Genomic DNA, 27,697 nt, shown 5'->3' with positions numbered 1-27,697 from the left:
TAAGCCCAAGAGTGAAGTAATTTACAACTTTAGCAGAATAAAAGCAACATTGTTTTAAAAATGAATGTGACATATGGGTTTAGGATTCTGCAAGTCTGCACTACTGTAAACAGCAGTACTTCCTAAACTTAAATAAGCATTCAAATCACCTGGGGAGCTGATTAACATCCAGATTCTGGTTCAACAGGAGCGGACAGAGCCTGGGAGTCTGCAGTGGTACCAAGCTCAGGTGATGTGAGAATGCCGGCCCCAGTGAGCAGCGAGGGTGCCCAGCACTTGCAGCAGAGGCCTCTGGTTAATGTGGCTCTAACACAATAGTGTCCTCAATAGTATCAACCTATTCAGGAAGTCCACACTTTGTTATGCAACATTAGATTAAGCATTAATGAGGCTAGAAAATTGTTTATCTAAGGTTTTAATCTGAAGTTAAATAAAACTCCACGCTGAACGCTCATACTGAATGCTCGAGTCATTCTTAACCTCTTAATATTAACAGAGTCTTGATTACAAAGTCTTAAAAACCTTTCTCAATAGTAGTTATTCTTTGCTGGGGGAATGTGCTTTTATGCAAAGGACAGTTTGCCTAAAGAAATGAACAATCAATAGTCAATAGTTATGTACATATTTAACAGAATTCATTCCCAGAAATGGAGCTGAGAAAGGTGGTTGATTTTCATGTTAGTTGTCAAATTAAAATTTTAAATCTCCAGTACTTTTTTTCATACTATCACCCAAAGTTTAAAAAAAACGAAATAAAAAAACCCCCAAACATCAAAACCAGCTGCCCCTTGGTCCCATTAAAAAAACAAAACAAAACAAAAGGACACATTTTCAATGGAGAAAATCAAGATAAAAGACAGACTTCCAGTTCCATAAATCACTTTCAACTCCCCATTTTTTTGTGTTACTGTGAGACCAAATTGTTACAAGAACCTCCTCTCTGGTCTCCACATCTTGTTGGTGCTGCTCAAGACTGCTCTCACAGCTCAGCTAAGACCTCTCCTTTCTCTTCTTCAATGGGTCCCCAAATGCCCTCTCGGAGAGAGTGCAGGGTCCCCCCAAGTCTCCCGCCAGGCCATAATTTTGACCTGAGTCCGACCGCATCAGCCCTGGCGACCTCCTCTCCACCCAGGCTACTGTACGTGCCGAGCAGGGTTTGCAATTTCCTGTCTCCATGCCTTTGCTCATGATATTTCCTACAGCTGGAAAGCTGCTTTTCTTCCACCCTCCCAGCCGCGGCCTGTCCAAAAACATATCCTTCCTTGGAGGTTCAAACACCACACCCTCCAATTAGCCTTCCAGCCGCCCCCCCATCCCTAAGCCTCTTGTGCACACTTTGTGGGGCCTGAGCCTCCACCAGGGCCCTTAGTACATACTGCCCAACATGGAAAGCATGCATATGGTGCACCTATCCTGCTGCAATGCAGGGCATGGATGGCACCTTGGATCTCATTATAGACATCCCACCCATTACAGTGCTCGGTGGGTATACAAAATTTTTTTAAATTAAGCTATACGGAATATTTAGCTCTGAAAATGGGAAGTGGGTTACAAAGTGAGTTTTTTAGTATAGAAAATATTAATGTGCCAATAACAGATTACAAACACCATGAGCTTAATCCCTACTGGCCTGGGTGCACAAAAATAAAACTACGGAGATGAGAAAGACAGTCAAGGCACACACCCTTTCCACCTCCTTCCACAGGCTAATAACATGCTGGAAGCACCTCTCCTCTCCACCAAGTTGGGGCAGATCACACTATCTTCTCACTAATGTTAGGTACATCTGAGATAAGTCACTGAGTAAGCATTTCCTGTCTACAATCCGATGCTGGCTGACTTTGTCTGAATTAACAGTAGATAGAGCTATACACAAAGGCCAGCCAGGATTCAAGGGACAATCATCCAGGTGTCAGACACGGAAAGTCTTTGAATCAAACAACACAGACATGTGCTCAGTGTGAAAGAAGATACATGTCGCTGTCATCGGAGTAATCATCTCATGATTTTGAAGAAAACTGCAATGTGTATAAAACTCAAACAAAAAATTATTTTTAGAACGCCCATAATTTTGTATTATTTACAACATGGGTTCCCTTCCTGGTGATTTTAGATTCAATTCTATTAGGTCTCCTATTTTCTCAACCATTATCTTAGCATCAGAGGTCATGTAATTCATCGATCCAAAGATTATGTGGCAGTGCTTAAAGCGATACCCTGGAGGCCTGGATGCCCATCATGTCGGAAGCTCGGCCACTAGGACGCTCGCTCTGATTTACACAAATGCACTAACACCCAAGACTCTGATGTGGATTAGGCCAAAGAGTGCCTTGAGAGAGAAAAAGTATACAGCCAATGGGAATCTGAGATGCTCAGGAACGATCCTTTACCGTATCTTACTACTAATTGCTCATAAATGTATTAAAGAAGGTAATCAGTTATAGAGAAAGGAAGAATGGGAGAAAGGTAGTAACTCAGTTGTACCACCATGACAGTAAAATATTTGACTTACAGTTATTCTCTTGGGTACCATGAGGTTAACCTGTAATACCCACTCAACTAAACTTCTGATAAATAGTTGGTTTTCTACCGTCAGAGCCACTGTTCTCAGAGAAAAGCCAGATTTAGCTCGTGTGTAACAAACACCAGAAGCCAACAGAACTAGGAAGGCTGTTTATGTCGATGCTCACCAGGAACCTGTCTGCAAAACTGCACTGAATGATCCAGTAAGGATGGACGTCTCCTCAACAAAGCTTCAAGACAGAGGAAATGCATCCTTTAAACTAGGCACCGCCCTTCACCCTCTCCCAGTTTTTCAATGAATAGGGGTTTTCACAAGACAGAAGATAAGAAACAGGTCATTTCTTTTCATACAGGTTTGGTATGTTTACAGGCGGAAAATAATTCCGTACCTTCCACAGCATTTAGCTACTTCAGGTAGCTAGGACCCTTATGCAGACTAAAAGTATTTGGGGTGGATGGGAAGAAGAGTAATTTTCAAATGTTTTTATACACACATAAGCTCATTTAAATTCTCAAAACAATTCTAGAGGGTAGAAGGATCACCGTATTTTACAGACACGGGCACTTAAGGACAGAGAGACTGAGTAATCTGCGGAAGGTCCCACAGGAGGCAAGAACCATCACTCTGCTCTCGGGCACAACAGCCAAAGGTGTGCCAACATTTTATAAAGATTGTGGCATCTATACAATTATCACACAAAGAATCACCATTTTAGAGTAGATAATTCTCCAGTCCTTGTCAGGATCTGACCTGAACTTCCCAATGAACAGCTAAAGCACACCGCAATTAGAAGAGGTTGTCAAGTACTATAGTGACCAGTAAGGCCAGGAATAGAACACAGGTCTGGTGACCCCCACGCCATGCCCAGTTGGGTGTGTTCTTTTGGATGCTGACACCCTTCTGAAGTTTCAAGTCAGTTGAGAATAGCAAAGAAATGAGTCAATAATTGTGGCAAATAGAAGAGAATGTGGAAAGTATCTAGATTAGAGGGATTTGATATAAAGAGAGGCAGGACCATATGAAGTTGTCTACCAAGGAAATTCTGAACCAAGGACACTAGTACCTGCAAATTTTCCCATTTTCTGCAGCAAAAATGAAAAATAACCTTTGCCTTCCCCACCCTAGGAGTTGTGAATGATTAGCCTGGCTATGTTGATAACTAAGGAAAATATAAAATGAGTGCCTCTCTCTCTCAGATGATTTTCAATACTTACAGATTTACCCTACCACCAAACTCCCCCAATTGTAGGCAAAAGACAGCAGGACACTAGGAACGTTTAGCCAGTGTCAGCCATAATAAACCCTCCAGGGCTGCCAACAACTCTCCTGTTGGCGCCAATGATCGTGCCCTGACGAAGAGGTTGGAAAAGGAAGGCTGCTGGGTGCCAGAGGAGAAGTGAGGAGAGAAGCAACATGGCCGGAAAACAGAGATGGCAGGGAGACATGGGGAAGGAAGGGTCTCAGGACAGAGGTGCCTAGAAAAGACTAGAGAGAACCAGCGCAAAAGGCTGGGGTAGCAGTAACTTCTCTGTGGGTGAGAAAAAAACTACTTATTGAGTCAGACATCATCGGTAAGGATAAGGGACAGCCAAAAGCAAGGAAAAAAAAAAAAAGGATTAGAAGACCCTTACCTAGGCTAAATGCTATTCAGGTCTGTTTTCCACTGAAGAGATAAAACACTAGATAAAATTGCCCGGCATTTCCCAAATGCTGGATGGTAGATTTTAGATTCAATGCTTAGTCTTACTATTATAAGTTTATTTTTTAAAACAGAAAGATAAAATAATTGTCAAGCCATATCTTCCATCAAATTCTTCATGGTTTGCAGCTTCTAGCAGAGCACAGGGAGAGAGAAAACTGGAGCTGAGAGGTTACATCAGACCACATCTACTCATGGATCTCACTTTCACTCCAATTTGGCCAAACCAAAATTCCTACACTTGGGTAAAGCATTTTAGTTTTATAAAAGTACGTATCAAACTTCAAATAATTGAAATCCTCAGAAAACTCAAAAGGTATTTCTTTCACTCTTCCACATTTAAATACCTCCTTCCAATCTGTTCCGGGAAGAGCAAAAAAAAAAAAAAAAAAGTTGATTATACAGCTCAATTACAGCATATATTTTAATGTCTATCAACAGTTCTCTTTTTTTAACCATTCTCAAAATGACCCATCTCAGCATATTTAGATGTATAATAAATATTAAAAGTTTAATGTAAGTATGGTTGATGCAAACCACCGATTTATATAAGGCTATACTTGAAATCTCAAAACCTTTCTTTCCTATTATGAGTTACTGCTGTTCACATAAGGTACCATACAGAAAAAGTGTCTAGAAACAGTTCATTAAAAAGAACAAAAACAACCAACTCAGAATAAAAGAATCAAAACTGAATAAGAGGAAATCAATCAACAACACCCAATTAGAAAACTAAAAACCAAACCAAACCAAAACAACCCCGCTCCTTCCACACTGGATATTCTTCATTTCCTCCTTTCACTCAGGGAGGGTGGGGGTGGAGTGAAAGCAGCTCAATGTCTAAATATTCACCCTCCATCCCCAAGGCCCATCAAGCACTTCCGGTAACTAGACTCTGCAGAGGCCACAGACACTGGGACTTGGTTGGTCCCACTCCATTCCCAGCTTACCCGTTCCCTGGCTCAGCCAGAAGAAGAACTCTCCACCCCCCTCCAATTCCACCTGGAGGCAATTCAGGTGAATGAGACTGAACCCCTGCTAGTATTCTCTTTATAGAACTTTACTCTGAACTTTCCTCAGCAAACCCTCCTACCCCAAGTTTAGCAAAAGATGGGATTCTCAGCTTTGTGAAATATCAAAGGAATTTATAAAAGGCTCATTTAAGCAATTTATAAGAATCCTTGTGTATCTATCTGTTCAATGAAAAGTGCAAACTTTTACTTAAAATTATTTATTTAAGTAATCCCTAAACCCAACGTGGGACTCGAACTCATGACCCTGAGATCAAGATCGTGTTCTCTTCCGACTGAGCCAGCCAGGCACCCTGAAAAGGGCAAACTTTTAAGGTTGGAAAATTAAAGAGTTAAAACTACTCTTCAAAACATAAGCAACATTAAAGAAAGAAAAAGTCCCCATAGAATTCAAAGTCTAGTGAGCCACAGATCTCTTCATTCTATTGCTCGGTTGATGTCTTCTGTCAATAACCAAATCCAATTGGTGGTAAATGACATTTCCTGTTTCAGCCACTATATTTACAATTAGATGTTAATGGCTCAACACCCCAGGCAACCCCCAACTAACCCTCTGTTGTCAAAGACCTTTCTGTTCTTACAAGGTAAGTCCACTTTCTTTGTGGGGGGATAAGCATAATCTGTCACTACTACCTAAAATCAGGAGCTAAAAACTAAAAGTAAAGGAAGTAAAATGAAGAAGATCTTAGGGGCCAGCCAGAGTCTGAGCACAGCACAGGGTTAAAGGAAACCATTTCATAAGATCAAGTGCAGAGAAGCAGCAGGGGCAAAGAAGAAAAAAAAAATCAAGTTACATAAAGTCCAATTGTACTCACTGTTTCCTTATTGGGAAGCAGCTCCTTTCTAATTCTGAAGAAGTTCTTGCCGTACTGCCTGAGCCCCTTAACGAAGCGTTTCTGTGATAAAAAGAAACAACAAATGGGATGTAAAAACCAAAAACAAAACAGGATGTCAGCAAAGCAAAGATATCTGCAATCAGCAGAATAACAACCACAAAAAAGTCTGAGCTAGGGAATACTGACTAGGCTGGGAGACAATTTCAGCAGTACAGCTGGGACCCCCCGCCAGGGCAGGCCCTGGACAGCCGTCATCGGAACCCCAGTCGCACACACGTTTGGGAGAAGGACATCCTGGGTCTGAGGCTAAGTAGCAATGTGTGCTCTCGGTACCACAGTCTCCGCATTGGTCCACCAAGGTATAAACAAAAACGCTCCGTGTTTCAATAAAACAGCACAACTGCTTTCCACCTGAGAACGAAGCTTCCCAGAGTGTTGAGCAGAAAGAAGGGAAAAGGAATCAAACCTCAAGACTTTTCTCCAAAAGGTCATCCTAGAAGGGTTAAAAGGCCCTTTCGTTAATCCGAGGAATTCGCCAAGAAGGCACCGATATCCATGGAAGCCCACGGGGAGCCCGAACCCCCATCGCCGTCATTAAAAGCCACTCCAAGGCACCAAATAATCACCAGCACCCCTTCCTTCTTCCCCACGCTCCCCACCGCCACCCCCACCCCAGCAGTCTGGAGACTTTCACTTTGTCCCATTCCTTCCAGGCAGCCCCTCCCCATCCCCGTGGAGGCAGCTCCCGGCTCCGCGGCCCCCACCTCAGAGCCCCCGGCCTGGGGCTCGCGGTTCGAAGCCTGGTCCCTCTCGACCGACCCCCGCGACACTTCCCGGCCGGGCGGCCCTGCAGCCACAGGTACGCCGCGCCGGCCGCGCTCAGGGTCCGGGCGGCGAGGGGCCGCGCCTGTCACTCGGCTCGGGCTCCGGCTCCACAAAGCGCAGGGCGGAGGCAGCCGGGGCGGCTCGGCGTGTGACCGCGGCGGGGCCGCGCGGCGCGGGGCGCGGGGGGCGCGGGGCTGGGGCCGCCGCGGCCGGGGGAGGAGGCTGGAGCGCGGCGCGCAAAGCCCGGCGCGGCCGCGGGCGGCTGCAAAAGGCGGCCTGGATCGCCGCGCCGCCCGTCGGCCCCGAGCTCCGTCCCCGCCCGGGCCCCAGCCCGAAGGCTCCACGGCCAGAGCCTCTGGGCCCCCGGCGCTGGTATCTTGGTCTCCTCCCTCTGAATAGCAGGAGTAAATCCGAGCAGTAAAGCGCAGAAACTTCCTCCCTACCGCGGTGAGCGGGAGCAGAGGGCAACCGCGGGGCCCGGGCCGGGCTGAGCGGCCACTCGGGACCCTTCCCAGGCCGCTCTGTCTCCAGTCCTCCTTCCGGGCGGGCAGAGTCAGCAGCGCGACAGCCGCACGCCCACCGCCCTCGGACTGCGAAATGAGGGGCTGGCCCCGACGACCCTCGCGGTCCCTTCCGGCCCGGGATTGTAGGCGGCAGCTCCGCCCGGCCCAGGCATTAGCCCGCACCTCGCAGGGCGTCGTTTCACAACTAAATCACCGCGGAAGCTTCCCAGCCAATAAATCACCTGCCCACCGGGAGGAGAGTCCCTCCCACTCCCGGTGTTTGAGACCAGTCGGGCAAATTCAGTGAAGAGCCAGACTTGGCCTGCAAGACCGATCTGCAACCTCCTACTCCATTCCTGGAGGCTCTGCATTTTCAGATTTCACCCCCTTTCTAAGATATGACTCATCATTGTCGGTTTCCAATATAATTTGTATAGTTCAAAGGAAAAATCTGTCAAGGCACAAAAAAGCAGCTCTCCTCTAATCTGAAGAGTGACCTTTGTTACTTGTATGATCAACACGCATCCTGAGCTCTGTGCAGGGTATCTCCTCTGGAAATGCTGCAAGGCAATGAGACTGCCCTGCCCTCAAGGAGCTCCAGTCCGGTGGGCCGGCAGGCAGGCCCATGGGCAGGAAAGAGAAAGGATCAATTTCTGGGCCCTTAGAAAAGCAGCAGAGGGACAAAGGGCTATCAATGGGACTAGGAGAAGGAAGCAACTTACTCTGCTGATGTCTCAGAGGAAGTGACAAGGAAGAACGAGCCTGCCAGGTGGGCTCCAGCAGGGCTTCGAGCAGAGGAGTCAGCCAGCAAGGGCATACAGAACATTCTGGGAACTGCAAGGAGGACAGGGTATACAGAATGGAGTGCCAGCAGATAAGACTGAAGAGGCAGGAGAGGATCAGGTTGCAGACAGCCTTTAAGCCAGGCTGAAGTGTCATGGTCCTAACTGTAGGCCAGTAGAGAAGTTAAAGCACAAGCGGTCCATGGAAAGACTGGGATAAGGGTTGCTCCAGTGGCAGTGTGGCCTATGTCATGGATTAGGGACAAACTGGCAGCCATTCAGAGACCAGTTAAGGAGGCTGGTCAGATAACTAACCCAGGTGTGAGAAGAGGAGGGCCAGAAATCTACCTCAGCCATCAGAATTAATGCTTCTTAATCTGCTCTTTAAGTATTTACTAGCATCTAGCAATGGGAGGAATTTTTTTTTTTAGGGGGTAGCCATAGACCTTTATGAAAACTGTGATTCATTTTTAGCAGGTAAGATAAATGTGTGTGAAGTCATGATAGAACAATCTGAGACTTTATTCAGCCAAGCATAAAGCAGTGAAGTGTAACTCATCAGTGCAGCAGGGGCAGCCAGGAAGAGGGATGGCCTGTAGTAGTCCAGGATACCTTCACCAAGGCAGCAAGACAGGCCACCCATGAAGAACCAAGAGCAACTGCAGAGGTGGAGGGGGGTGGAAAGACCATCCATGAAACACAGAGGTGGAGAAGGGGAAGCAGGTTATAGGAGGGGGGTGCTATACAGAGTTGAGGTAGGTGATCTGGCATGAGTCAGATGGTAGAATACCAGCACTACGCAATCTGAATGTAAGCTTGATGCCAAATGACACACAGGCTCACCAGGAGACACTGGCACAACGAAGGCAGCAGCTAAGAGAGGCTAAATCTGAAACATCAGGGTAATGTGATACATTTGGGCAAACTTGAGTTCAAATCCCGATTCTTCTACTTGTTATGATGTAATCACCAAATCTTATCCATTCAACTAGTGGTTATTAAGTACCTACTACATGCTAGGAACCTCACATATATTAATCCAAAACCCTCACAACCTAGAAGGAAATACTACTACTATCTGCATTTTCCAGACAAGGAAGCTGAGACACAGATGGTTAAGTAAACCAGACCAAGGTCACCTAACTCTTCAGAGCAAGGGCAGAATGCAAACCCAGGGTCCAAACTCCAATTCCTGCAGTGCCACTCTCTCTGTAAAATGGAGGTAAGAGTCTTCAGAGGGAGCCGTTTTCAGTCATGGTACCATTACCTGTGACTCCACCCCTTCCTGTTGGCCCCAAAATCACATCACCAACCCCTCAGCATTCTTCCTAAGAAAGGTCTTTCAAAGCCCTCCTTTCTTACCCATTCTAGTGCTAGTCCCAGGCCAACCCCTTATCTCTCTCTCCTACTAGCTAGGCTATTAGACCATCTCCCCCATCCGGCCACGTATAAGCCTCTACCAAGGAATTTTTCAAAACCACACATGTCATCACGAGTCCCATATTGTCTTGCCCCCAACCCCTACTTGAAAAGAGTTCCTTGACCTCTTCAGAATGGTGTTTACACCCCTTAGCTCTTAATTCAAGACCCTCTAGGATCCTGTCTCCGCTTGCATTTCCAATCAGATGTCCAGTAATGGCAACTGGCCCGCTGCACCCTCTGTTGAACTCTAGACTTGGACATCTTTTCTACTCCTCTCCACAGCCTACCCAAGATACTTTCAGTTTACCTCAAAACCAAGCTCAAATCCCTCCCCCTCTGACATAAAACTTCCCTGACCATTCCAACCCCTTCACTTGGCATTTATTTGTATAAGCCCTCACATGCGCACATAGAGTCTGTAAGCCCTGAAAAGACAAGAACTGCTTCTATCACTCTGCCTCCCTATAGCATTAGGCAGTTGGAGCTCCCCAGTTTTGGATGCAGAAGTGAAACAAGCGACGAGATGACAAGGGCCTGGGCTTGGGTGGCCAGGGTGGAAAGGGACTGGTAAAAGCCAAAGGATCCATCATGAACTCTAACAACAGAGTTGACCTGCTTGGCACCAAACTCTCCTGATTTTCCTATCAACTGGCTAGATTCTTTACTCAACTTCTAAATGCTAGAGCTCTTCCCAAGGCTTTGTTCTAGGCTTTCTGCTCTCCAAAACCCCTCCTAATGTCATCTCCATTGCTTCCTTGGCTTTCAATATCACCCAAGATTCTCCCTACTATCTCTAAGGCTAAATCTATGGTCCAGGTCCAGTGGGAACACTTGCTCAAATGTCTCAGAGACATTTCAAACTATTTCCAGAAATATGAATTCGACATCTGGTGGTGAACATAGACCACCAATGTCAATGTGTATCAATGACTGTGCTACCAAGTGCAAAAGCACCATTCACCCCACTTAAAAAAAAAAAAAAAAAAAAAAGGAAGTAAAAGCTTCATGTGGCCTGTACTGTTACTTCTCTATGGAAAGCCACAAGGCCTCAAAACTGGCAAAACATCTGCTTCTCAGAGACCAGCCTTTACCTTGTGGTTTACCAGAAATGTAGAGTAGCCTTTAAAATCGAAACAAAGCCAACCCACTCAGAGCAGTCAATGATGAGAATAGGTCAGTATGTTAAGTGAGTTTCTGAGGCCTTAGGCTCCTTTCCCTCTATTAATTCATCTCACTTCAAATGAAGACCTTGAAGGTTTTCAGGCTTTAATTTAATAATTAACACTATTGACTTAAAAACCGGTAGGTACTATACGCTTCTAAATGAAAATTCATAGACACTGTCTGTTTTTTAACAGCCTTCTAGTAGTTGGAACTGAAATTCAGCATGTCCACTGCTGAAATTCAAGCCCTCATGAATTATTTCTATGTCCATTAGCTTTTCTGTCCCTGGCAGTGCACAGATACTAGAATGCTAGGATGCAAGGGGTGAAGGAGAAGAAGACTGTTCATTTAAGAGGCAGTAACTTTGGCTCAGTCACAGCTGCCGGTGCTCAGCAGCTCTGCTTTTGATACTGCACAGGCTTGCCATCGGCTGCACTCAGATGGATGAGCTCGGGGTCTTGGGGTGTTGGTACTTGTTCTCTGGCGCTGTTTGTCTCCTATCAACTTGACTGTGTGTTCCCCAGGAGTACAAAACAAGTCCTTTTCTATTTTTGAACTCCAAAGCCAGATGAGGTCCAAATATAAATATAAATTTATTTATGGCAAGGACACTGTCCTTTGCTTTGTTTTACAACTTAGTTTGCAATTGTGCTCCAGTTTTTATTCATTTTATTTATTGAAATATACTTTGAGGGGCACCTGGGTGGCTCAGTTGGTTAAGCATCTGCCCTTGGCTCAGGTCATGATCCCAGCGTCCTGGGACTGAGCCCCTTGTTGGTCTCCCTGCACAGTGTGGAATCTGCTTCTCCCTCTCCCTCTGCCCCTCCCCCAACTTGTGTGTGTGTGCGTGTGTGTGTACGCTCTCTCTCAAATAAAATCTTTAAAATATATATATATATTTTGACATGCAACATTGTATACGTTTAAGGTGTACAACATGTTAATTTGATTAATTTATATACTGTAATATGGTTGCCATTGTAGTGATAATTGGCACCTCTATCATGTTACATAATTATGCTCCAGTTTATAGACAAATTGCTATAGTTTTCTATTATTGAGCTGAAACTTTATATCACCATCAGGAGTTACCTACCTATAAGTTCCTAGTAGAGACCATTTAACTCCTGGCTTTAAAAAAGTGAGTTACCTGAACATAGCACTTATTGTTAAACCTGGGTTTTAATAGAATCTGCAAAGCAAAACTCTATTTTTCATTCTTAGTAGAATGTAAGACTATGAGACCTACACTCAGAAGTCCTAGGATCTAGTCTACTCCTCTGTTCCATAAAGGAAATTTTGATAAACAGGATATAATTAAAAGGAACTAACTTTTGAAACAGGAGATAATTAGTAAGAATAAGCATAATTGGGCCCAAATGCAAAAATGTTCTCTCTTACAATAAAATAACATGTTCAAAAGTTCCTCATGCTGTTGCTGCACCTGCCCCACGTCAAAGCCTCCCAAGCCCTGTGCATTGGCCTCCTCAGATGCTGACCTTCTCCACCCTTGGGGTGGCGGTGTGGGCCTAGGGCAAGCAGCTTCACTGTCATGTGTCAGTGATAGGAGAACAGTAGGGAAACACCATCCTACACAATAATAAAAACGGTTCCACTGAGTGCTGCAACCACATGCCAGGCACTGTCTCAAGGACTCCTGGTGTGTGGATTTACCTAAGTGCCACAATGACCTTCCAAGGCAGGGGCTACTACCATCTCCGTTTCACAGATAGGTAAACTAACCATATGTCAGCAAATCCTTGAACCAGGGTAGGAGTGTCAAGGGTGACAAATGTGAACAACTGGGGAACCTCAGGGATGGGGTGAGCTCTAAAAAAGGAGTCAAGCACAGGGTGCAGGTCAGGGGTGCGATAAGCATCTCTGGCCTGTATTTGTATTTAAAGATTTAAATGTTTCCCCCCAATCTATAAATGGACAAGTATAGGCTACATTCTAATAACTTATTCTTGCCTCAATTTGTTCACCTTTTAAATTGGCCATAAAATACCTGTCCTATCTATCACAAAGCCATTGTTCTGAATATCAAATTGAATAGTGCACAGAAGTGTCCTGGGCTGGGAGTAAATCTTCCAAAGGATAAAGTGTGTTCATCTCTCTCATCTACATGTGAAACTCCCAACATGGCTCATCTCAAGTGCTGGCTCTGACCTGTGTTTGCAGCAGAGAAAGAAGCAGGAAGAGAGGGCTATGCTACAAAAATGGCTAAAAGATAACTCTGCATTAACCCCTGGCTGAGAGCTTTCAAAATTAACTCCCTCTGGTGAATTTTAACTAGTGTATCACAGTCAGAGACTCACCAGGATTTCGGAGAAGCCATTTCTACTTAGTCCTCTTACATAACTGTTTGGAAAACACTGTAGGTATTAAAATGATTCCCACTGTGAAAATGGCTCCTTCTGCTCTACCCTGTTTTCTGCACAAAATTTTATGTTAATAACTTACTGGTTCTCAGGGGACTGAAGAGCAGGCAGATCTGCAAGTAAGCAAACTACAGTTTTCCCCACCAGAGATACAAAAATGCAAGTCCCTATGCCAGGCAGGGAGTAAGAGGAGTACGTCCATGGCTCTTCTGAAGGTATAAAGCAGCAGAAGAAAATCAAAGATGTATCCTAAGTGTGGGTCTGTGTGAATGACAGGGTAGGGTGAAAGAAGAGAACACTGATGCCAAGCAGAAGAAAAGAAAGCCTTTCCAAACATGTGTATTGCATGATGCCTACCAGTTCATCGATGGCTCTTCCTGACCAACCACTAGATGAGAACCTATTGCATTTCATTAATACGGTCCTGTATGTTATAGATTCCCATCACCTCATATCCAAAACACATTTCCTGCTACAGATATACTACCAATAATGCTTTGACGACTATCATTTGGTTTTTGGTTTTAAATGTTTAACACAGTGATGAAATGGTGACCTAAAGTAAGGCACTACTTTTTCAATAAATGGCATCACAATTAATTTGTCTGGGAGGAGACATGCCAGCAAGCCATGGCAGGCATTTCTAAGGGTTCTAGTATGTGCTCCCGTCTTCTCATTCCACTTTGGAAGTACACTTTGAACTTACTAGCATTATTCCAGGATAGTTTATAGCTTCATTAACCTAGTTACAGTTGACCCTTGAACAACATGGGGCTTAGGGCACTGGCACCCTCTTCAGCAGTTAAAAATCTATGCGTAACTCCTGACTCCCCAAAACTTAAGTACTGATCGTCTACTGTTGACCGGAAGTCTTACCAATAACAGTTGATTAACACACATTTTGTAAGTTACATGTCCTATTTACTGTATTCTTACAATAAAATAAGATAGAGGAAAGCAAATGTTATTAAGAAAATCATAAGGGGGGGGCGCCTGGGTGGCTCAGTAGTTAAGCGTTTGCCTTCGGCTCAGGTCATGATCCCAGAGTCCTGGGATCAAGCCCCGCATGGAGCCCCGCATTGGGCTCCCTGCTCAGCGGGAAGCCTGCTTCTCCCTCTCCCACTCCCCCTACTTGTGTTCCTTCTCTTGCTTTGTCTCTTTCTGTCAAATAAATAAATAAAATCTTAAAAAAGAAAAAAATCATAAGGGGACATCTGGGTGGCTCAGTCAGTTAAACGTCTGCCTTCGGCTCAGGTCATGATCTTGGGGTCTGATCAAGCCCTGTGTCGGACTCCCTGCTCAGCAGGGAGCCTGTGTCTCCCTCTGGCCCTCCCCCTGCTTGTGCACTCTCTCTCTCTCTCAAATAAATAAATAAAATCTTTTTTTTTTTTTTTAAAGAAAATCATAAGCAAGGGGCACCAGCTGGCTCAGTCGGTAAAGCATGTGACTCTTGATCTCAGGGTTGTGAGTTCAAGCCCCATGTTGGATGTAGAGCTTACTTCAAAAATAAAATAATAATAGGGGTGCCTGGGTGGCTCAGTCAAGCGTCTGCCTTCGGCTCAGGTCATGATCCCGGGGTCCTGGGATCGAGACCCACATCGGGCTCCCCGCTCGGTGGGAAGCCTGCTTCTCCCTCTCCCACTCCCCCTGCTTGTGTTCCTGCTCTCGCTGTGTCTCTCTCTCTGTCAAATAAATAAATAAAACCTTAAATAAAATAAAATAATAATAAAAAAGAAAATCATAAGAAAGAAGAAATACATTTATAGTACTCTATTTATCAAAAAAGCCCATGCGTAAGTGAACCAGTGCAGTTCAAACCTGTGTTGCTCAAGGGTCAGCTATAGTTTAAAAACAGCCAACAAGACAACAATGTAAAACAATAATTACATTTTTATGATGAGTCTCAAATCTCTCTCTACATCTGACATTTTTCCCCACCTCAGGCTTGCACCTACACTTTCTACTCAGAGTAACATCTTCCATAGACTCAGGACATCACAATCTCAATGTGGACACTGATGGGTCCCAGACCACATCCTCCTCAGTATGCTCTCCAAGACAGGTGTCACTGGGGCATTCTAGAGATGAAGAAGCTGAGATTCAGGTAAATTAAGTATCCTGCCTCAATCCATACCAAGCAGGAAGGGTGGAGAAGTAAATAAGTTTTCAAAATTGGATTAACTGCTTAGAATCTAGATGCAGAAAACATTCTATTTTATCTACCTATGTCAGAGGAATTAAAGGGTATTGTACCTAAAACAAAACAAAACAAAAACCTAAAAGAAATGTTACATACACATACCTGCTTTTTGAAACAAGAGATTATATGCTGTATACCCATGTTAAACATTTTCTCACAAAACAACTTAGCTTAGAGTATATGGCTCTGCCACTTAGTAATTCCACTGCTTGTGAAGGTCACCATCCCTCTCTCAGGGCTTCCGAGCATTCCTGCGTAAAAGGAGCCTTTGGGCCTTCTGCCACCTGTAAAGCCTCAACAGTCAGTGCCTCTAGTTCTCCACCACCGGGAGCCACAGCGAGGTAGGTAGCCTCTCTCCTACAGAGAGGTAAGAGGATAGCTAAATTCTCCAAAATAAGACCTTGCTAATGCAGGACATGCCTTCTCAACTGTCTTACTTGGAAATTCAGAAGATTAGCCAAAGATACCTTTAACATTAAATAAATTCTAGTTTTAGGGGCACCTGGGTGGCTCAGTTGGTGAAGCATCCGACTCTTGGTTTTGACTCAGGTCATGATCTCATGGGTCATGAGACTGAGCCCTGTGTCGGGCTCTGAGCTCAGTGGGGAGTCAGCTTGGGATTCTCTCTCTCTGCTCCTCCCCCCACCCGTGTGCATGCTCCCTCAAATAAATAAATAAATAGATTAATTAAATCTCATTTTAACAACAACAATAAAAGACCTGTCTCCCTGCTTCGTCCCAAAAGATGTGATGGTATTTACGACAGAAATGCAAACCCGAGCCTGTCCATTTCTAAGAGAAGTTCTCTCTAGGATCAAATATGGCAGCTGCTTAGCCGTCACACAGGCATTCTCTTTTTTGTTCCTTTCTTTTCCTTTCCTTTCTAATCTTCCAAAGGCCAAAGAGTATAGGAATAAGAATGCGGGAAGGTAGGCCTAACATGATCCTGCCCTGATCCTGCCACCTTCCTTCATTCATGAGTATCATGATTGTGGACAGCTCCTGGTTCCAAGCACTATTTTACATGACTCTGCCCCCCGCCATAAGAACAGCTACGGAAACAGAACACAAAGGGGAACTGAAGTGCCAGGTCTGAAATTATTTGAGTCCAGCAGGAGGAGTGCAGCAGACCAGACCCCTTACCTCCCCAGCTGACTCCTGCTCACATGCCCCAGAAACAGCTACAAAGCTGGGCAGCTGTCAAGTCAGCCCTCGCTCCCTGCCACATCTGTAATAATAGCACAATCAGAGAATGTCAGAGCTGGAAGGAAGCTTTAGAGCATCTAACCCTGTCAAAACTCTCATTTTACAGACAAGGATCATATGTTATTTAAAACAAAACAAAATAAAACACCCATATCCAAAAGACTCTTTATCTGTGACAGACTGTATTTCTAACCTGTCCTACACGCTGCTCTTACGGAGTGATGAAAACACTCCTCCCTCCACTGGGGAGTGGGTCTGCCTCTACCCTTGATCCTGGGTGGACCTTTTGAACTGGCTTGACAAATATGATAGAAGTGACACTGGGTAACGTGAGGCTAGCTCATAAAAAAGCTACACAGCTCCCACTTGGCTCTCCCTTTCCAGACACATGTCTTTGGAGCCCTGAGCCCCCCATATTTTTTTTTTTATTTATTTGAGAGAGAGAGAGCACATGAGAGGAGGGAGGGTCAGGGGGAGAAGCAGACTCCCTGCTGAGCAGGGAGCCCGATACGGGACTTGATCCTGGGACTCCAGGATCATGACCTGAGCCGAAGGCAGTCGCTTAACCAACTGAGCCACCCAGGAGCCCCTGAGCCCCCCATATTAAGGAGTCTGGTTATCTTGAAGCCACTGTGCTAGGGAGACCACATAGGGATAGAGAGATGCCTTAGAACTTCCAGCTGCTCCAGCCCCTGGCCATTTGAGTCTTTCTCACCCAGACTCGTGAGTCAAAGAAACTTCAAGATGACTCCGACCCCATCCACCATCTGACTGCAACCTCATGAAAGTCCCCTAAGCCAGAACCACACAGCTGAGCCATTCCTAAATTCTGATCCCACAGAAACTGTGACAGATAATAAACTGATCACTGCCGTTTTAAGTTGAGGTCATTTTTATTGTTGGGGTAATTTGTTATGCAGAAATAGGAAACCACTACAAGATTCATTACAAAACAACAAAAAACTTTAACCTCCATGTTAGTTGACAATTAATTAAATGAGCCAGTAAACAATTTTCCAATTAGACTTCCTAAGACAATCTGCATACCTTATCACGCTGTATAATCTTACTCTGATTTAACACATAGCTCTTATTACCATATGATATGACATGACATGATATAAAGGATACTGAATACATAAGAAAATTTGTTCACTACTATATCCTTAGCACCTAGAACAGCACCTGACATAAATAGCAGGTGATCAACAACCACCGGTTGAATTAATAAATGAAGGTATCTATCTGCAGGTGAGCTGGTTTGGTCTTCCCACAACACTATTTGACTTCCCAGCCATTTGCTCTCCAGCTTGACTCAATGCCTCCTGATCAGTGTTCACTGTTAAGTTTCCAACTCTCTAATTACTACCTACAAAATTATTTGACACCCAACTTTCCTCTGCGTTCAAATGTACAAGTCCCACTACAGAAACCACACAATCCCATTCTGTGATGCCAGCTCAGCACCCAGAATGAAGCCAATAATTTTCTTTTCAACACACCTATGTTAGTTAAACCCTTCCCAGGTGGTCTCAAATGTCAAGTGTCAAAGTGGAGTACTGACTCCACTTCTTCATTCAAAGACCACATGCCCCATGGGAAAATGACCTCATGTTGGATGTTTTACATAGCAACTGGGCCCACTAGCAAAGACCACTGAGCCAGACTATATAGCTTTGTCTATATGCTCCTCTGAGTCTAGATGATTACGCTGAATATGTGGAAGTCCTGTCACTATTTCAGGCCTAACAAAGCACTGCCACTGGATGAATATCAGAATGCTTCAATGCACTTTCAAGTCAAATGAGAACTGGCTAGTTAGGCAGCAGCATTAACAGATGTAGAAATACCGCCAGCTAAATACCTCTTGCCAATTATGGCTGCCCAGCTATGCCCAAATTAAAAATAACCCAACACTAATAACAGAACCCAAATGGGCTCCTACTCTCCCTGCAATATCACCATAAAATTTCCACATAAATGTCCCTGTAAAGTGGCTCATAAATAAGTCATTAAAAAAAGTAGAGCTCAGCACAGGAGCAAGGAAGAGGAAACTCAAAAAAGAAATGTAGCTTGTCTGTAAGTTACAAGGGAAAAAAGAAGTAGAAATCTTTAGAGAAGAAGCCTTTTGCAAAAATTATAATTAAAAGAGTCTAGATCCGTGGCTGCCCAATAGAAACTGAACGTGAGCCACAAATGTGAGCCAAATATGTAACTTTAATTTTCTAGTACTTATATTTTAGAAACAGGTAAAATTAATTTTAGTAATACATTTTAACTTGATAATATCCAAAATATTATTTCAACATGTAGTCCATATAAAAATACTAATGAAATGTTTCACATTCTTTTTCCTACTCAGTCTGCAAAATCCAGTGTATATTTTACACTTATAGCACATCTCAACTTGGACTAGCACACATTTCAGGTGCTCAACAGCCACATGTGGCTAGTGGATACCCGTATCAGTGCAGGTCTAGAATGATCCTTACTTCTTTTTCGTGAAACATTAAAACACCCAAAGCACCAAAAGTTTTCTATTAGGGAGGCAGAATACATAAATTGGTCAGAATTATTGACAATGGTAACATACAGGCAATCCTAAATGGAACACAATTAAATAAGGCTTGTTATTTCAAATTAAGTAAAATCTGTCTTCCAGAAGAACTTAACCAAACCCAGAAGCTGTTATGATCTGCCCCTTCTTCCCAAACAGGGGAAACTGAGGCCCTGACCAGCATCAGGGGCTCACTTTAGTTCTTGCCACAGAAGGGGCCCCTGGACTTTGTTTCCCCTTCATGACAACATGACAAGGGCCAGGGCTCCTCACTGAATTTGTTCACTTTAAACAATCTCCAAAAGGGGAGCAAGATCAATTATTCCTTTAGGAAATAGGGGGGGGGAGGAGAGAGAGGAGTGTATTTCAATTACAAAAGGCAAACCTTGGTCATAAGGCAGATCTCTGTCTAGCCAGTGGTTACTGTTTTCTATTACAGGCATCCCATTTGGTCTCCTGCCATCCCCAAGCAGGATGGCTGCCACAGACAGTCCCTCAAGGGAGGGTCCACATGAGGGACTGGTAAGGTAACCACAAGCCTGCTCTGGTGGCTTTTGTTTGGAACAATAGTCCTCCCATGATATCTCACTCTTGCTTGAAAATATTGGTGTTAAGGGAGCATGAACACAGCTGTGTGTAAATTACACAAACAGATTAGATCTGTGTATTTATAAGGAATACAAACATACTAATAGCACATTTACATACACAGTTAGATGCACTGGGCTGCATGCAGAGTGGAGTTTGAGTTCCGAAGTATTTCCTGAAAATTTTACAAAAAGAAATGCTTGAGAAATGCTCAGCCTGCTAAGTCAGGCTGAGACTCTTTTGCCCTATGCAGAATGCCTCCCAAAAGGAATTCCTCTTCATCCCCACCAGCAATATTAGAGTATTTGAGACTCTATAAAGAAACCTCTAAAAAGAACTTTAAAACTCACTTTTATAGCAAAAATAAGTCAATATGGGATAATTTTCACAGTTGAAAGGTTATAATTATAAATGGGGGAGGGGCACAAAAGAAGGCAGTGTAGGCAGAAGCAGAAAGTGAGAAGAATCTGGAAGTTCAGAATTAACTTGTCCTAAAAAGCTCTCCCGTCACACACGGATGCAGACATGTACAAAGAGGAAGGCCTACTTAAGTATCTACTAACACAGCACATAGTGAGGCAGGCTCTTTGGATTTTTCAGCTGATTTTGAAAAATGGAAAAGCAATTATTATTTTATGCTTCCTGCATCAAATCCAGAACACAGACACAGGCATCAGGAAAGTGAGGCTATGGTTCTATGTATGAGTCTATCAAGGCTTCACAGATGACCCCAGGCATGCTTGCTCATGGAAAGATTGCATCCCAAGTATCCTAATTATAAAAAAAAAAAAAGCACTAACTTTTAAGATGTTGAGTGCCAGTAAAATTTAAAAAAATTAAAAAAGAGTAATGATCCAACTAAAAGTAAAAACATTCATCTATACATGTACCGATAGACACATAATAACAAGCACACTCTAGGCCTTAATTTTATTCTTTAAAAAATTTGCAACAAAACCCTCCAACTGATATTCTTTTTCTTTTTGCTTGATGTGGTTTGTATAAACTCCTAGTTTAAAAAATATAATATAAAAAAAAAGGTCCATTTCTGAGGCGTGGGTTTACCGTGCTCACAGTTCCACCAATAAATCATCTCCCGATCTGGGCTTGGAAAAGCACTGGCCACGGTTTGATTGCTCCAGCCCTGGGTTGCCAGGCAACCAACACAAGGGGGAAGTCTGAGAACCGCTGACAGATAGCCAAGTGGCTGAAACAACAGACTTCTCTCTGTCAAAAATGTGTTTCAGAGAGCCACTTCCCCACCTCTGCTCTCTGCTAAACACTACACGATTGTAAAATCAAAATCAAAAGGCCACTGTAATAAAAACACACTTCCTGCTCAATTACTAATTGTTAAAAAGCTGTAGGGAGGCCCAGATCACACAGTGTATGGCAACAGAAATGTGATACTGTAAGTGAGATAAAGTCAGCAGCATGTGAGAAATCTGATCTAAACGCAACTCTGCAGCTTCAAGTCCGGGGAGCTGCTGTGTGGAGCAAATCAGCTGCCTAAGAAAGCACCAGAAAGAAAGTAACTCATGGGGAGATGTTAAAGAGGCAAACCAAAGAGTAGCTAGAAAGCCACAGGTCTACGTTACTTAACAACAAAACCAAGAACATTCTCAATTGTGTGCCATTCTGGAGATAAGCAAAGTTTTCCCCTTCCATTCAGTCTGGCGAGTGGGTGGGGGTGTGTGTATTTGGGTGATTCCCTAATGCTCGACTGTAAACTGGTTACAGCAGATACTAATATCCTTCAGATAATGCCTGATAATACCACATCCGAGGTCTGATAGTCTAACATAACATGCTTTTTTAAGTAACATGGGGCTTGAACTCACAACCTTGAGATCAAGAGTTGAATGCTCCACGGACTGAGCCAGTCAGGCGCACCTACTGCAACATTTTAAACCCCTGTTGTGCATGCCCCAAGCTTGTAATGTTGCACACTACAGTGCTACCGAGCACCCACTCTATGCAGCATCCTTTCATGAAACCACTTTATTGAACTGTCTATCGGGACTCCTTGGAAACTGACTGTCTGTGGTATTTGGAAGAGGCCAGCACTCAGAACAGGGCTCTTCACCTTTTTTGTGCCATGGGCACTTTTGGCAGTCTGGAAAAGCCTAACCTCTTCTAAAAATGGCTTTAAATGGCTAAAATAAAATCTATGGGATTACAAATAAAACCAGTCATATTAAAATCTACTTATCAAAATGTTAAAAAATGTACATACACATACTTTATTAGCATGTTAAATAACAAGGTTACAGAGGGTTTTTTGTTGGTTCGGGGGTGCTGTTTTGTTTTCTTTTATAATACAAGCTCCGATTATAAACTCCCGGAGGGCAAGGACAGTGATTTATTCGTCACTCCATCACCACAGCACTGTGCAGCCTGGTTCAGGACCCAAGGCTGACCCACTGAATCCTGTAAGATGCATGCCAGGCTCCCGGGCTGGCCGGCCTTCTCCCTACCCTCAGCCCAGATCCTACAGGGCCTGACTTTCCCTGGGCTTTCCCAGTGCCTATGACTGGGCCTGGTAGGCAAGATCTGTAGGCTCAGAGTCTGCAAACTGGGATGTGTAGACACGAAACAGACCCAAATGGTTCTAAGGGAATTCATTTCCAAACCTCCTGCTTTCAGAGGTTTTCCTTCCTAAAGTCACCCGATAACATTCACCTGCCTGAGAGTGCACTCCTGTGAGAAGGGAACCCTTCTTTCACCTCCCCTTTCACAAAGGCCTTCCCCTCACAGCACAAAGGCATCCCTCTCCCATCTGGAATGCTACTAGGCAGCACGGACCCTGATGTAGAAACTCCAGTGCACCAAACAAAGGATCAATTCAAAACACTGATTTTGGTGTTGACACAGTGACTAACTCTAAGGTCATGATAAGAAAGCCTTATGCAAGTCAGGTACCTTCTCATTCTTTGCTTTCAACAAAATTGAAGGAGGATCTAATGGAGGTGTCAACTGATAGATTATTACAAACCAAGTCGGATGATCGATTATATTTTTGGCATTGTTACGGAAGGAATTCAAATTATTGAGTGACACTGTAACAAAACTATTACTCCCATCTGCTTATTCATGCAAAAAAGGTTTGTGAGTGCTTATATCTACAAATACATGAAAAATAAGAAGAAAAATTAATGCAGAACAAGGCCTCATTGTAACAATAAGTAATATTCATCCAAGAATTAATGCCTTTAAAAAACTGAATCCAGGGGCACCTGGGTGCTCAGCCAATGGGGCGTCTGCCTTCGGCTCAGGTCATGATCTCACGGTCCTGGGATCGAGCCCCACATCGGGCTCCCTGCTCAGAGGGGAGTCTACTTATTCTTCTCCCTCTCCCTCTGCCTCCTCCCTCCTGCTCATGCTGTCTCTCTCTCTCTGTCAAATGAATACACAAAACCTTTAAACAAACAAATAAACCCTGGATCCATCTTATTTCCAACAAATATTAAACAAAAAGTAAAATTTTATCAACATTTATAATATCTTGTTTTGATCAACTGTATACTAGTAATTATTATAACATAATTGGAGAGAATTTCCCTTTTAACACTTAGAGCTTTGTTGCTAAAGGAAATAACAAACAATATGTACATGTCTTTTGATACACATACTTTTTGTCGCAGGGCATAGTGAAGGGGTGATCTGACAACAGACTCCCAAGCAGGAAATGCTTTTTTTTTCCTTTGTAAAGATTTATTTACTTTTATTTGGGGGGGGGGGAGATGGGGGAGAGAGAGAGAGAAAGCACCCGCACAGAGGAGAGGGGCAGAGGGAGAGAAAGTTTAGCAGACTTCCACACTGAGTGTGGAGCCTGACAGAGGGCCCGATCCCAGGTCCCCGAGATCACAACCTGAGCCAAAACCAAGAGTTGGATGCTGAACGGACTGAGCCACCCAGGCACCCCAGGAAATGCTTTATATTAAGAATAAAATCTATGGGGCAATAGACTGAAGAAAAGTTACTAGTTATAAAAGTTAAAGGAGGGCAAGGAAAGATAGAATGTAAAATTTTACTGCTAAAAAGAGACCACGTATTTTTAGAATAGATGATAATGGGTATAAATCGAGATGGTATTCAAAATGCTCTGGATAGATTTAAGAGCGATATAACAGTCTTATTTTCAATGTCACTATTTATATGTTAGAAATTACATCCTTCTCAGGAGAAAGGTATATGCCAATTTAATCCTGGGAGGAAGCATATGGTTTTTAAAGCAAAATTCTTTTAGGGGCTTCATGGGAAAGAGAGTTTTGTTTTTGTTTTTTTGTTTTTTAACTTAGTACCTACAAGGAAAGAGATGGAGGAATTCTGGAGAATGCCAAGAATGCTTCCACATCTCAGCTAGATTTATTACATTCTGGTTTTACCTAACCGAACCAAACCAGAGTCACTAAAAACACTTTCCAGGACGAAGACAGATCACACCAGTACAGACCCTGTGCTGTGTAATGCTATTCCACCAAGGTAAAGACCATTCTTTATCTGAATTCTAAGGAACTGATTATGGCACTTCTCTGCCCAAGACAGATGGAGAGCTCAAACTCCTTGGTGTGCATATTCAAGCATCCAGAATCTCCATTCTAGCACTAAAGCTTCAGCACCCACCACCCTCAAGTGTGTGGATTAGAAAATGTGTTAAAAAGGAGTTTGAGGTTTCATTTCAGCTCATGGGGAGACAGTGCTGTGTGAAATGTCCACAACGAACACAAGAAGGCAGGGGTAGCACCTGTGCTGCATACAGATCCCTAGAACCGACCATGACTGCCCCAGACTCAACTAGAGCCAGGTCCCTGCTGCTCCCTGAACGTGTCCCACACTCCTCACACCTCAGTGATTCATTACACAATAATGTGTCTAGGGATCCTGTGCAAGGTCACTGTGGAGCTGTTCTTGGGCTGGTGGCTTCGATTCACTCACGACTGGTATGACCCTGAACTTCATTCACTATCTCGTATCCATGTTTTGTCATCCTTCTCTGTGCTTCTATCTTTCTGTGCACCCCACCATGGAACTTCCTACATCCTGCCCAGCACTAGGTTCTGGGCACCCAAGTCCGTCACTGCCAAGAGGGTCTCTCTCCTTGAGGTCGGGTGGTCCTGTCTGGTGGACCTGTCAGAGAGACCTCTGCATGTATAAGTAAGGCATTTGATAAATATTTCTTCAGAGACGATTCTTATTCCTATTACCAGTACCTGAGCCTTTGAGGGCCAGCAAAGACCTAATTATTTAATTAATACTCTCATTTCTTAGAGGATCAAGGACTTGCCCAGGGTACAGCAGCTGGTCGAAAACACAGATTCAACCAGAAACAGGTTTACCAACATTTTTGTTTTCTAACACCAAAATTTAACTACATTACTAGTCGGTGGTTGTCTACAAACAGATGAGGAGTCATCTGAGAAAAGCAGAAGTGAAGGGAGAGGGTAGAAAGAAAAAAAAAGGAGAAGAAACTAGAGTTTCTTGGTTTTGAGCAAATCACGAATGAAAAGTAACAGGCACAATGGCAGCAAACATTGAGGAAACCTGAAGTTTCTTTCCCTTGGTTGACCTGAGAGGAGTCCTCAGGCTCTCTTTGAGGGAGGCAGAAGAGCCAGATGGCCCGAGTACAGGCCGCCAGGGTTGGTGGGACCTTCTCAACACAGTCTAGGATGGTTAACAGTGGAAGAATTCTTGTGGCCTAATAAAGGATGAAAGAAATGTTCTTTACAATGAGGAAATGAATCATCTACTCATCAAGTTCCTTCATGTCCCTTTTTTTCTTTTTCTTTTTGGCTTGAGGCTCTCAGGCCTTTTTGATAAAACACATGCTGAGAAGCACTGAAGAAAACAAAACCGTAGTGACATCTACAGGGGACTCCACGGGCTAGACAGAGCCTCCTTTTCGGTTTACCACAGGTTCTCCCAGCTCTCTTCTCACCACAGACAATACACACCCAAAGCTGCTCTAAGATTATCAGCAAACGTTTTACAAGAACCAGATCCTTCTCTTCTAATCTGCCCCCGAACTAAAAGGTCATGAAGAAGGTTTAGAGAACCTTTTTGGCATTTAGAAATATTCTATTATTGTGTCCCCCCATACTGGAAAATGCACAACTATGCATGAGAAATGAATAGACCTCTAATTAGCTACATGATTTTACTTCCAAGCAAAGTTCCCACCTGTCCTTTCAGCCAAATTCAGTTTGCTCTAAGTTCTCAAAAGTTCCTGAGTCCTGAAGGCATTTATCTATTGCTCCCGACAAGGAACACATTATGGGAAACTGAGACATGACCCCAAAAATCACCAGATGGGGGCTAAGTAATTTGAATTATTAGAAAAACACGTATCACTCTTGATTAACTGGCTTGAATTATCAGAGATCTCATTTGTCCAGACTTACTTAGAAGAACAGTAACATGGAATGAGAAGCTGCTGCTAACTGGAAGAAGGCAGCTCCACAGCCCCTACCCTGCTAAGAGTCTCCTTGAGTGTTACTGACTTATCCTCTTCATAGCATCTACCTGGATTACCTTATTTACATTAATTGGTTTGTCTGTGCATCCTATTAGAACACAAGCTCCATGAGAATAGTATGTCCAATGTTATTTTTATCTCCAAGACTTAGACAACATCTAGGACACAATTAAATGCCTAACACTTGTGGAGTGACTGAGGAAACAAACAGCACAATATATTCTGAAGCCAACATTCCCACCTGAAATCTTAAATTCTAAATATTGTTCTATTCACAAAATCCTGCTTCCTCACCACTTGCCTCCATCTTCAGCCTCTACATGTTAATCCAATTCAACTCAACTTAACATCTAGCATCAACTCAACTTAGCTGAGGAGTGGACACTCTTAAGAGATGGATCAGCTCTCAAGAAGCACACCATGTTGCAGGGCAGCACAGAGGGGTCTCAGTCTCCCCAGCCATGGGACCTAAAATGATCATCGATAACCACAAATTTCCTTCCCACCCCTTCCCGTTACTCCCATCCCGATGCCTACTTCTGGCTGGGGACACCTCACCGCAGCCACTTCCCACTGGCCCAGCATACTGTGTCCTCTAGAGACCTGTTATCTTCTCTCTCCCTCCCTCCCTGCTCTCTGTTCTACAGATGCCCGCATGCCCAAAGCCCTCCCCCAGCCCCTCAGCATCCTCACATCATGATCCATACAACATCCCTCAAAACCCCTCCAATAACTTTAAAAAAATTTTTTATTAACATATAATGTATTATTTGTTTCAGGGATACAGGTCTGTGAATCATCAGTCTTACACACTTCACAGCGCTCACCACAGCACATACCCTCCCCAGTGTCCATCACCCAGCCACCCCATCCCTCCCACCCCCCTCCACTCCAGCAACCCTCAGTTTGTTTCCTGAGATTAAGAGTCTCTTATGGTTTATCCTCCTCTCTGGTTTCATCTTGTTTCATTTCTCCCTCCCTTCCCCTATGATCCTCTGTCTTGTTTCTCAAATTCCTCATATCAGTGAGATCATATGATACCTGTCTTCCTCTGATTGACTCATTTCGCTTAGCATAATACCCTCTATTCCATCCACGTCATTGCAAATGGCAAGATTTCATTTTTTTGATGGCTGAGTAGTATACCATTGTGTATATATATATATATATACCACATCTTCTTTATCCATTCATCTGTTGATGGACATCTATAGGCTCTTTCCATAGTTTGGCTGTTGTGAACATTGCAAACCCCTCCAATAATAACCAGAGGTTTAGTTTCGTGTGCATCCTCTGATTCCAATGGTGACTATCCTGTCAGACCACATCACCGACCACCTCCAGCTGCTTTTCCTTGTCATGGAATTGACCAAGCAAGCCAGTCTCCCTCCCCCTTATTCAGTGATCCTACATCTAGTTAAAAGTCCCTTTCTCTATCCTATCTTTTTCTTTTTTAAAAGATTTTATTTATTTACTTAAGACAGAGAGGGAGAGCTAGAGAGAG

The 27,697-nt window shown here is 43.7% G+C and overlaps 1 protein-coding gene across 9 annotated transcripts in view; it reads right to left on the bottom strand.

The window, feature by feature from the left end:
• RERE (arginine-glutamic acid dipeptide repeats) overlaps window positions 1–27,697 on the bottom strand; it is a 411,621-nt gene that overhangs the window by 49,716 nt on the left and 334,208 nt on the right. For 5 of the 9 annotated variants that reach the window (XM_028108513.2, XM_028108516.2, XM_028108514.2 and 2 more), the window contains one exon: window positions 6,070–6,150. In XM_028108513.2, the coding sequence (XP_027964314.2) occupies window positions 6,070–6,150 (81 nt within the window). Of the gene's footprint in view, window positions 1–6,069; window positions 6,151–6,276; window positions 6,750–6,854; window positions 7,080–7,358; window positions 7,616–7,660; window positions 7,774–27,697 lie in introns of those variants that run through there. The other 4 variants (XM_028108518.2, XM_028108520.2, XM_028108521.2 and 1 more) reach the window with 4 other exon arrangements.

This window comes from Eumetopias jubatus, unplaced genomic scaffold (genome assembly GCF_037043125.1).
Source record: "Eumetopias jubatus isolate StellerSeaLion01/CBP00866 unplaced genomic scaffold, mEumJub1_p1.0 scaffold_4, whole genome shotgun sequence".
In the NCBI taxonomy this organism is placed as follows: Eukaryota; Metazoa; Chordata; class Mammalia; order Carnivora; family Otariidae; genus Eumetopias; species Eumetopias jubatus.
The sequence above is the reverse complement of the archived record's forward strand: the minus strand, read 5'-3'. Positions and strand labels throughout refer to the sequence as shown.